Source organism: Pomacea canaliculata, linkage group LG8 (assembly GCF_003073045.1).
Source record: "Pomacea canaliculata isolate SZHN2017 linkage group LG8, ASM307304v1, whole genome shotgun sequence".
NCBI lineage: Eukaryota > Metazoa > Mollusca > Gastropoda > Architaenioglossa > Ampullariidae > Pomacea > Pomacea canaliculata.
In genome coordinates, this window is record NC_037597.1 from 9,750,801 (window position 1) to 9,763,063 (window position 12,263).

Consider the following 12,263-nt stretch of genomic DNA (forward strand, 5'->3'; position numbering starts at 1 on the left):
ATAGATTAGTTGACCCTGTTGCAGAAAGTCACAAATTCATTTTCAGACAGTCCCATAAAGCATGCTTTATTTAATCTTGTGTCCAAATTTACAGTGCCGGCTTTTCCTGCTTGAAGAGAATTTGACTTAAAACTTCATGAATACAACTCAAGAAGAACTATTATTTTTTTTAGGCTTATGAATGGGTTATATATATCTATTAAAAGGAAGGAAGCCACCCTACTCCAAGATCACAAAGTTATAGACAAGAAAACATGGAAGATAACTGTCAGTTTTTTCATTAACTTTACCTGACTATCTAATTATAAGGAGCTTGAGGGATGAAATGCTTTTTAACCAGATTATTCCACCAGGTTATTGAAATCCCACTGAAACCAGGTGTGTCCACTGAAAACTGCAATATAAGGGTGTGCAAAGAAAAAAGAATTCATGAGTCTTTTGTTTGGTTTTACTGGCTACGTAGCATGCTCTTTAGCCTGCCTGCTCATTTTTATGTCAAGACAAAAGAAGAAAGAGATGGAGGATTTTTGTTCAAGCTGTCACTAAGTAAAATCCTCTGCTAATTCTCACCCACTTCGCATGCTGTGCTGCTCCTGTTTGCTGCATTGTGGCTGTGACGTTTCTGCTAGATGCTCCAAGGTTCGATGGGCTCAGGTTTTAAGGGATGAGCTGCCACAGGTGGGGTCACGCTTGGATTCACGTGGATTGGTATCAGCAGATAAGAGCGCTGATTCAATGCCCGATTAGCACATTAAACTTCCCCCAGTCAACCCAGCTGGCGGGAATGGGTACCTGACTCCATAGAGGGTTGGGGAAGGTAAGGAAGCTAGGGAGAGAAGAAGGGCACTGCCTCCACTTAAAGCTGACCCTGAGAAAAGTGAGGTCTCTAACACCTCACCCTTGAACGATCTGAAAAGGTTAGGAGATGACTTTTAACTTTTTTAATGACCCAGTGTGTCAGAAAGACCCACTGAGGGTCTTGAGGATTTACCCATTCAGGTTGATCCTATGTGAGGGACAGTCCCAGCTATATCTACCTCTTGGGCTGCACTTTGCCATGAGCAAGAGAAATTGACTTCAAGATTGCCACACTGTATTTTGCAGACCTTTTTATAGTGATGCACCTAGGTTTGGTGAACCTTTGGCACTAAGGGCCAATAACCATACTGACTAGATCCAATAATTCATTTTGTTAAAGAGCAACTTCAGCCTCTAAGCACATAATAAGCAGTTTATCTGGTAAGACAATTGACGAAGAAAATTTCATTTTTAGTAATTTTTTCATCTGTTCATCAAGTTATTATGCACACATCAGTGGCATAGGAAGATGTGTGACTTGGGGGAAAAACTCCATACTGACAGTAAACAACATACACATTCTTGTACCCTCAGTATCTTTTTTGAGGGGTAGCTGCCCTCCATTCTCATGGAGGATTTTTGTTCAAGCTGTCACTAAGTAAAATCCTCTGCTAATTCTCACCCACTTCGCATGCTGTGCTGCTCCTGTTTGCTGCATTGTGGCTGTGACGTTTCTGCTAGATGCTCCAAGGTTCGATGGGCTCAGGTTTTAAGGGATGAGCTGCCACAGGTGGGGTCACGCTTGGATTCACATGGATTGGTATCAGCAGATAAGAGCGCTCCATTCTCATGCCCACTCCCATTCTGCCTGATTCCTACATTACTGCATATAATTCAGACTGTACTGTTTGTACCCTTTTTCAAGTTGTCCTCATCCCCCCTCCCTCTCCCCTGCCCAAGTTGGTAATCCAATCTAAAATCTTTACATTTATTTTGAGACATTGAGACATAGGTAATAAGAACTGGATAAGTTCAACATTAATCTTAGTAGTGACATGCTATACCTTTGGCACATTTTCAGGCCACTTTGGAATGTGACGGGAATGACAGAGATTTTGGAGCAGGTAGGGGCAGTGTCTGAGCAGATGGTGCAATATTCTGTCAGCAAAGAGGAGTTGCTTCTGCTGCAGGCCACTGTCCTTGTGAACGCAGGTAATCATGACAATATATTGAGTGAATATCATGACTTTACATTTTAGGGATTTTTTTCCCTATTAAGTTATCATAAAAGAAGAAAACCTAAGTTTATGGTTTACATCTTGATCTTAAAATTCTTTTTAAGAATATACTGATCCTGTAAAGTAGATTATCTGGTCCATGACTGACAGCATATGTACTATTGGTCCACCATCAGCAGAGGAGATGCAAAGCTCTTTTTTTATTTTGTTTTGAGTCACGTTTTGCATTAAAGTCTTCAGACTCATCTCTCGGCATCCTTAATGAGCTATCTAAATTTAGCGTGTTTATTTTTTCTTTTATATATCTTTCAAGTCTGATTACTTGTTAGTTCATTTATCCTTTATTTAGTAATTTATTTTGTAATTATATGCTGCTCCTAATGCTGCCAAAAATAATAAAGAGGATGAAAAGGATATAACATGATAAGTTGTGTTCTGTTGGTATACCATGCTACAAAATGGAAACATGCAATACTTTTTTTTAGCAAGGTGCATATGTTCATCTACATTTATGTTAACAAGTGTTATAGCACTGGTATTCACATGCTTCAGAAATGATATTAGTTTGATCATTACCAGTGGGAAATGTTTTCTGTTTACCTCAAAATATTTTGCAGAGGTGCGTCGCTTAGCCAGCTACAGCAAAATAGGAGAGATGCAACAGATGATTGTAGATGCCCTGATGGACATTGCACAGCGCACACACCCAGAAAATCCTCGTCATGTCCCCTCCCTCATTCTCCTCCTTACCCACATTCGTCAGGCAGGAGAGCGCGGCATTGCTTACTTCCAGTCACTGAAGCGTGAAGGTTGTGTCACTTTCTGTGACTTGCTCACAGAGATGCTTGATGCACACAATTCAGCTGCAGCAGCTGCAGCCTCAGCTGCTGCAACAACATCAGCTGTCACTGCCACTGTGACGATGCCATCTACATCTTCAGTGGGTGTGGATCAGAAAAACATATCCCCTCAGCAACTAGCCATGGGTGGGACCCTCATCACCAAACGTGGTAGCCAAGAAGACAACATGAATCCATATGTGTAGACTTTAGACTGCAAGGCTGGGGCAAACTGCAGACAAAAGAAAGGCTCTACAAGATCAACAACTGTGGCAGTGAGCACTACAGAAAGCATTGCACTATTTGTCAGTCCAAAGAAAGTTCCAAAGCTATTTCCACAGTTACAGAGTTTTGAAGGAATCCAAAATACAGGACAAATACAGGTGCTTAATTTTGTGCAGAAAAAGATGCAAGATTCTTTGTTTTCTTATTATCTTTAAGGAAGTGGCTTTTACCATCAGTGCACAAATTGGTGGGATTTCAAGTAGGTGGGATTTTCATTTGTGATCTTTCTTCCTCTCATCATTTGTTTTTCTTTTCCATGTCTGTTTTGACATTGTTATAAGTAATAATTTTCAGTCACTTTCTTCATCAGTTTCTTACTTGGAAGGTTTTGAGAGCTTCAGTGAAACATTTAACTATTGGAGAGTGGTTTTAAAAAATATTACAAATATTTAATACAATTTTTTTATTGCTTACTGCATTTGTTTAAATTATTTTTATTTTAATGGTAAAATTAAATGTTGGTAGATCTTAATCTGTTAAATATTGTAGGTTCCTCATGATGTTGTTAAGTATTGAGTAGATCGTGTCAAAACCTTACATTTTTAAAGTATGATAAATCTGAACCAAAATCAAGCACACCACCAGCTACTTTGGAGATGAAGGAGAGACAGCCACCTTCATTAAATTGAGCCATTCCAGCATATGAAATATGAAAGTTTGCCCCAGCAAGAGATTATACCTCTGCTTTGTAGATCCGCGGTTGTGACACTTGACCCATTTTGGCAACATTGTCGCAGCCCACTGACTTTGCTAATGCCATTCCGATTCCTAGGGCAACGACACCATGAATATTGTTCTCACAAATCTGTGACGACAGGAAGCACTGTGACCTGAGGTTTTCAGGATTATGTCTGCAGACTGGACTCTTACAGTAGTAGAAAGCACATTATGTTTTTGGACCTTGTGTGTGAAGCAGAGCTGTGTTTAGATGTCGACAGTGGACAGCGTGCACAGTTTTTGTAGACTGAGGCAGTGGTGAGAGAAAAAGATATGATTTTTCTGTAAAGTATGTGTGCCATTCTTGGAGAAAAAAAATTTAAAGTACCAGCTGCAAATTTGCAGCCATGGTTTTGTTGTAGTTGATTTTGTACCAAGGCTTTTAACAATTCATGCATGAAACAGATTGAAGATCAGTTGTTTAGCATTTTTTCATGTTAACATTCTTGGTAAGATGTTTACAGGAGTTCATTAAGCTCTATTTCTTCACAAAGGGTCATGGTCTTTTTTACTGCGTAGTCATTTTTTCGGATTCATCTTGCCCTTGACATTTTTTATGACTGTGTTGTTGCTTCAGATTATACTTGTTACAATTTTTTAGTCATGTTTGAAATGAAATATTGTTTTTCTTTTGACATATTTGATCCTTATTTTTTCCAATTGTATGTTACAATTTTTTAATAGTAGATTTGTCTTTCACAAGGAGGCATTTTATTTCTGTTCAGCCCTGGAAGGCTGACAGCAGCAAACCTTTGTAGGTTGTCTTTTTGCTAGTAAGCAACAGTTCTGAAGATCTGTTCACCTTAAATTTGTTGTTATAGTGGAGTCAAAATAATAGCTGTGTGTTGAAGATGGAAATTCAAGAATCAGTACAAGTTTGATGCATCTACATTTGCAATTTGATTGGTCAGATATCTTTACAGTTTGAGTTGTTAGAGTTACATGTTATAAAGAGGGGTGCTTCTGAGTAAGGTCGATAAAGAAGAAAAAGAAATAAAGTTTGAATTTAAGAAAAGTAGACTGTTAAAACCTCTCATGTTTTCAAAAAAATAATAGTTTGGGGAAATATATTTTTTATATTGAAATAAAATTTGTATTTTGTCATTTTTAAGTGATGTGTGAATTTGTAGTCCCAGGTATGACATGGAATGCCAAAATTGCTTTCAACAAGTGACAGCTGAACTTTTAATCGATATTTACATGGCTTCAAAAACAATTTCGGTAGATTTCCGTGCATGACTAAAAGTATACCAAGTGCTTGTCTCTTATATATCAAACTATGTTATGCTACACAAGAGCTGGATTGGCAGCCATGTTGTCTATTGTATTTCTGTAATGAGTGTTTTGCACATTCCAGGATTGCTGTAAATGAAGGGGTTACTTGCCTCAGATCATGGGAAAACACGTGCTTTCTCCTGTAGGAGATACAGGCATGTTGGTATACTTCTGAAAACAAATTGTGTAGACAGCACCTGTGAAAAAGTATAAACTTCCTAATGCTGCAAGGTATTCTTGCATAGGGACATCTTGAGATGTCATATTTTGGGAATTTATGGTCACTTGCACAGTAGTTCAGTAGAAATGAGTTTTGTGTTTACAAAAATGTAAAGACTGTTTCTGAGGCTACTAAATCTAAAGAGACAAGTGCTGTAGCTTTTATCCATTCGCAGTAACTCTCTATGTCAATTTTTGTTAAATACAAGTCCACATTTTGAAAATTGTGAGCTGAATAGGCCTTAAAATCTTAAAAACTTTACATGGTATCTCATTTTTTACAGCTATCATGAAAAATATTTTTTCCTTTCTATTTTTGACATTTTAAATGCAGTATGAAATGTTTAACATCCCTCCAACGGGAAATTAGTTTGTTTTGTTTTTTTTTAAACACGAGCATGCATAGAAATCAGATATTTCATCAGAGATAAATCATCTCTCACCTTTCACTTCCTGAACACACTACTTTTCTGGTTTCCACCATGTTTGAATATCTTAACAGAACAATGTGTTAGTAGTCAGTGTTGTTTTCCTGCTTCTGCTGATGAGTTAAGATGATTTTTTTTTTTTTAGTGGAAGGGGGTTTTGTAGTTAGGATGATACTATTCTTCAGACAAGATGTATGTTAATACAGTCATTGCGGAATAGATAGGACTGCTTGGGCATGTAAACTGCAGCATCATGTGTCATGCACTGACGTTCTCCAGTATTGGTTTGAAATACATTGGACACTGCCTGAATAGAATGTGGATGCATCATTAGGAAAATGCTATGCAGAAAGGTTACTCCCTGTCATGCTCACATACCTCTAGTCTGATAGCACCCTGTCTTATTTGGCTGCAGGAGGAATTCACATACAGCAGATATGCCCAGAAATTCTCCTGTGCATATAGTTTCTTCTTCCTTTGTCCCTCTCCCACCCCCAACTTGCCATGATACAGCCTATGTTGCTGGCATGTTGTCAAACACCTACAACAAACCATCCCCTCCCCACTTGTTGACATAGGCTATGAACTGATGTACCTAAATTTACAACCCTGATAACATGGCATTCAAGGTTTGTTGAATGTATATAGTCATTGAATCTGTAACAGCATTGGTTTTACATTGTCATTTTGTTTTTCCACCACTTATGTCTGTTACTTGTACAGCGAACCAAAAGCTGGTGCTATTCTTTTCATTGTCTGAAATTTACATAATTTAAGAAGCATATCCTGCCATGAGATTTTTTTTTTCCTAAGCATACACTTGTTGATGAAGGCTTTAAATAGAAATCAACTCACAACGCACAGTAAATTATGTGACATTTTTTCCTGTAAGGTTTGTCGGTGATAGAACATAGTGAAGCACCAACATGTGATAAAGAGGCCTGAAAATTGCATACACTTACCTTTTTAAGCTTTCAGTCTCATTTTTAAGTTTGATAAAGGCCTGGAACTTCTTGAGGGCATAAACCAGTGGCAAACAGTTTGAGAATGGGGTGGGAAAATATATATACACACACACATATGCTACTACACAAGGATTAAGGTATTTTGAATTTAAAAAACTATTTTAAAACTTCCATTAAGTGCACCTATCAGCCCCAACCGAAATCTTCCTGGGATCTTTGGTTTCTTATGCATATCATTTAGCAAAATTGAAATAAAATAATTTGTAAATGGTTTCCTTTTGGTCAAAGCAGATCATTTGAAAGGTAGAAGTGAAGTTAAAGATTAGACAAATGTTCAAAATAAAATAATTTAAAGAAAATTCAATCCATGTACGCATTTATGGCCTTCATGGTTTTCTTTTTTCATTTAGTTTTATTTGCCAAATTTTAAAAACCTACATAATGTAATGCAAACAAGACATGTCTTTAAACAGGCTGTCAGCAATTCAATCATCAACAGTAAAGTTTTGCTACATCTAAATGTTCATTATTATTATTATCATCTTTGCTCACATACACCTCTTGACATCTTTCTGCTGATTTGTACAGAGCTTTGTTTTTTAAATCTAAGTTCCATACAAGAGTTTACAAGCTTGTCAATGATTGATGCAGACTAGGCTGTCTCTTAAAACCTTTTTCCTATGCCCCTTCCCCCTCAAACAAAATGCGGCTGATTTCTGAAATAATTTTTTTTATCACTATAATTTTTTTCTTGTTTAACTTTGTATAGCTCAGGAAAGGGAGAAAAACAAGTCAAACAAACTAAAGTCAATATATTTTGAAAAGAGAATTGCCATTTTGCATATTGCACACTTATTTTAAGATATCCAGAGCCTGGTGAAAAACTGCACTGAGATTTTGCTTTTACTTTATGTCTGTTTTAGATGTCTTAATTTTATGTCATTTGTGCAAGCGTTCTTTTTGGCTAGACTAAATTCATTTCATGAATTTTTAATAGGGAGGGTTGTAGCTGTTTGCTTTTGGCTTTTGCTGTGAATTTGGAGGGTTAGTGTTGGTGTTAACAATAGTCAGTCATTCACAGTGTGCATATGTGTGTGCTTTTGTAGTTGCATGTGCATACAAGGTATGCTGTGAACATGTGGATATGAGTTTAGATGACCAGTTTTGTAGCTAAAAGGAACTCCTAACTTTTTAATAAATTAACAATGTAATTTTATGAGGAAGATAAATGAGGTGGAGAAAAAAATCCTGAACCACTGTGTGCTGCTTTAAATTAGTATGCTGCACCTTTCTTATGAATAAGCAAGGACTGTGATGGTGCTTCAAAAATGGCAGTGCCAAGTGTCTTCAGTGTCCTGGAAGTTATCCCACTTTTTAAAATTAATGTCTTATTTTTGTTAATATCATGCATCAAAATGCTGAGGATTTTTAAAAATCATCCTTCAGAGCATTTTGTCTTCAGCATTTTTTACCACAGCTGAAAAAAGTAATATGAGTGATTTATTTCCTTCTATATGAGAAAAGTTTGTTGATTCTTTAGATAATTAGGTATGAATGTCCCTTCTCTTCTTCCCAGAATGTGATGGTTACAAGTTATAAAAATAATCTTACAGTTATTGCTTTAATTTTTTTTTTTTTTTTTTTTTTAAGTTGAAGTTTGAGTTGGAGATGTTGAAGTCCTGGAACTTTTGGTTGACTTGACTGTTAGAGTGGTTTCTAAGTATGTCAGTAATGAAATATTTTACAGTTAGACTCATTTGATTTTAGAGTTCCAAGTCAGTACCATAAAGTTGTGTTTAATGTCACTTGTACAGATAATGGTCATCAGTTGTATATACATCAGATACACTTTGCATCAAAGAGATATATAGATCCATAATTCTGATGACACAAAAAAAAAGCCTGGAAATTGTTTAGACTTGTCATGATGTACTTGCCTGGCAACCAATTTCTGCATTTTAGCTTTAGACATTTTATTAAAATTTAATGTTTATTTAGTGCCTGCAATCTAACATGTTAACTGCAAACCAAGAATCTAATTATTATAATTTTTTGACCAGTACCAGAGTTTCAAAATGTTGATAGTAGCATCAGAATTCTTCACCTTTTGCATCTTGTTTTTTTCTTTTTTTAAATGTTCCCATCAATTTCTTAAAATGTAACACTTGATTGTGAGAAGTGCCAATATACCTTTGTAAGTTCTGATCTTCCACTTACTTGCTTTAATCATGAAAGTGGTGTGATATGCTTTGTTTTTTGTTAGAAAGGTGGGACTTTTAACAGATGTTTAAGATCTGGGGGTTTTTGTGGAGTGGATTCTGTTTAGAGTTATATATGCTAATTAGTACTGCATGGTGATATTTAGACCATTTTACACTCTTTTTTCTTTTTTTTTTTTTTTGTCATAACTGTTTATTTTTGTCTTTAGCATGACTGGCAGAGTTAGAATGGGAACAGTAAGAAAAAATGAGGCCCGAACGAGAAGGTGGTGGAGTGGAAACTTATTATTCAGAATCTTTTCTTTAAGTTTGGTAATTTTTCAGTAGCAATAAATTTATTTTATCAGAAATCATGCCATAATCTGCACATGCAGTTTCACATTGGTAACAAAAAAAAAATTACAGCATGTCTTCATTTCTATGTGACTGAGACAGGACTGGACACTAAAAATATTTTCAATCAAATTTTCTGTGTGTGTGTGTGTTAAGACATTGTTTACCATAGAGAATTTGCAGCACTTCTCAAGCCAGGTTTACATGATTTGCTTGCACATGTAACAGAATCATTTTCATAAATAAGTGTGGAAATTAATTATGAAAAAGAATTTTTACAAGCTTTATGACATACATCTTGCAAATTTTCATCCACACAGTATCTTCTTTACATATACTACAGTCTTTTATTTTTTTAATACTTTTTAAATGATAATTGAGAAGGTGAAGACAAGTGAGAAAGGTTGCCTTAGAGTGTTCTTAGTCAGCATGCTATTTACAGTTTTTGTTGTTGATAGGTTGTTGAATGTGCATGTTTGGGTTTACTTCCACACGTATCTTTCAGCATGTTTTGTTTTGAGTTTACAGAATTGAGGCAGTAGGTGGTTATATTAATAAGTTCTTATAATGTAACAAGTGTTAATTAGACTGGTAAGTTGATATAATTTATAAGTGGAGACAATTTGTACAATATTTTTGTATTTTTATTTGACTTTATTATCTTAGAAAAAGTTGGTTGTTATGCAAGCAGTGAACAGTCAAGAATGCAATCATTGACCATATAAATACCATGCTCTTAGTTAAGGTTTTAATCAAATTTCACAAAGTCCTGAAAGAAAGTGAAATGTTTTATTTTGAGGATGTGTATTATGACTCTTCTTATGTGTTACAAAGTAGTTTAGTCCCAAATAAAGAAAAATATGTCACAATCTCCTTTTACTTTATAACCAGCAAGCTTTCATCTTTTGACCACTATTATTTTTTCAATTTTTTTTTTCTCTTTGGGTAGAATGGCAATGAGAGGAAATATGTTTACAAATTATTGATGTTTAATTTCTTGAGTGTAAAATATTTTAAAACCTGGTCTCCAGAAGGTTAGGATAATACCACTTCAAATGAAGTCATCATGGGACTGGTGTTCTAAGCTTTTTTTTCTGGAGAGAAAGATAAGCCTTGGCAGACATTTAAGTTTTTTTTTTAAGTGGAGCTGGTACTGCTCAGGTTTTAATTCCTTGCAGTTAAAGCATCAGTTGTTTCTGATTTATTCTTTGATGGTAAAGAATTTTAAAATCCTGCCTCACAAGGTTCGGACAAGACTGCAAATAATCAAGTCATCAAATGTTAATGCAACAACATTCACACAGAGCAGACTATTGTTAGGAGTAGAACAACCTTATGTACTTTTAGAATCTTTTCGTCTAGCAGATAACTGTTGGTGATTTTCATTACTTTTAATGTCCCATTCAAACTTTCTCCTTTCCAGAATTGTATAGGTTTCTTGGTCAAATGTTTACCTGAGAGCAGCAACAGTGAAAAAAAAAAAACCCTTCACCTACTGTCGTCTTCACAGTCTTCAGTTATTAGCCATCTTTGTAATACTTATACTTTTATGCAGTGCTTAGAGGGTTCAAAGATAGCTGTCATGTTTAAAGAGTCCAAGGCAAAAACTGTTCTGGTTCTATTTATAATTTGCTGTTTTCTTTTTTCTATGTAGATATATAAGTACAATGTGACATGTTTAGATTTATTTGGCCAGATAAAATGACAAAATATCTTCCACTTCTGAGTGATGTCTGAAACTTTTAAATATCTTTAAGAGAAAAATGGTTGTTCACATTGAAGGCAGTCAGGTCAACCGATTTATATGAATAGTTCCAAAATATTCTTTGTTGTATACCTAGTTTATGTAAACATGCTAAAAACTAATGTAACTTAAGTTATAGCAAGATTGAGATTTTCCCTTCTGATCCAACAGTTTACTCTCAGACCAATCATACTATCAACATGGATATGATGTCAGTGCCACATCCTTAGGGCTAAATTTAGTCATTGTGCAGCAGTGTAAGCCCTGTAAGGTTACAAAAGATGCACATGAAACATTAAATATAAACAAAAATAATCACATATAGTTGTTGAAAGTAGTTTAAAAAGATTCTTTTAGCCATTGCAGAAACAGTGACTTATATATTAATGCAGAAAGTGTTTATGTGTATGCATTTTTAATTATAAACACAGCTTTTAAAATAAGAGACTGTCTCATAAAGTAAAAATCTTAATCTTCTCATTTTCTTTTAGTTTTATGGGACAGTAGACTCGAACACTGTGTACTACTTGTTTGTAGCTCTGTCACAAAGAATTATGAGTCCTGTCCACTGCATGGACTGTTTGTTGTTGGGTTTTTTAAATTATCATTGTTGCTTTTCAAAGTTCCCATTACTTGCTCAGCCACAGTGTAGATTTTTTTTAAGCATGTCTGAGCAGACAGTAGAAAGTTAATAAAAGGACCTGGTATAGATGTTTAGTTAAATGCAAAAATTATTTTAAGTGTCAGGTTTAGGCTGACTCGAAAGATTTTTTTCAAATCCATCCATAAGTTATGCAATAACACATAAAATCTGTTGTTGCTTTTAAAATAAATTCTAAAAGGAGGGAGGAATCACTTTGCTAGCAGTACTTTGCATTTGCATGATATAGTTCATGATGGTGCCAGAAATTAGAGTTTATTGTGGACCTTTCAGCATTGTAAATGAATGGTGATCAATATTTATACTTGCCCATTCACCCACAACTGTGCATGTTCATGTAAATGAAAAACTACAAAAATCATCTTTGCCATTTTACCATTCACCTAAATCAGGCATCTAATCTGTGCTTATTCTGCCCTTGAGAAAATAAAAGCTTGCTGAAGCGCCAGCTTTTGTATGTTTTATTTTTTTACTACTGTTTTGATATGTGTGTGTGCACTCTTAAGGTACGCATTAAAAATGTTTTTAAAGGTTTTTTTCAT

At 35.2% G+C, this 12,263-nt stretch overlaps 1 protein-coding gene across 4 annotated transcripts in view; it reads left to right on the top strand.

The window, feature by feature from the left end:
* LOC112569923 (serine-rich adhesin for platelets-like) overlaps window positions 1–12,169 on the top strand; it is a 109,444-nt gene extending 97,275 nt beyond the window's left edge. For all 4 annotated transcript variants that reach the window (XM_025248006.1, XM_025248009.1, XM_025248007.1 and 1 more), the window contains exons 10-11: window positions 1,880–2,010; window positions 2,654–12,169. In XM_025248006.1, the coding sequence (XP_025103791.1) occupies window positions 1,880–2,010; window positions 2,654–3,081 (559 nt within the window). In that variant the 3' untranslated portion in view covers window positions 3,082–12,169. The remainder of the gene's footprint in view (window positions 1–1,879; window positions 2,011–2,653) is intronic.
* Window positions 12,170–12,263: the final 94 nt, after the last annotated feature.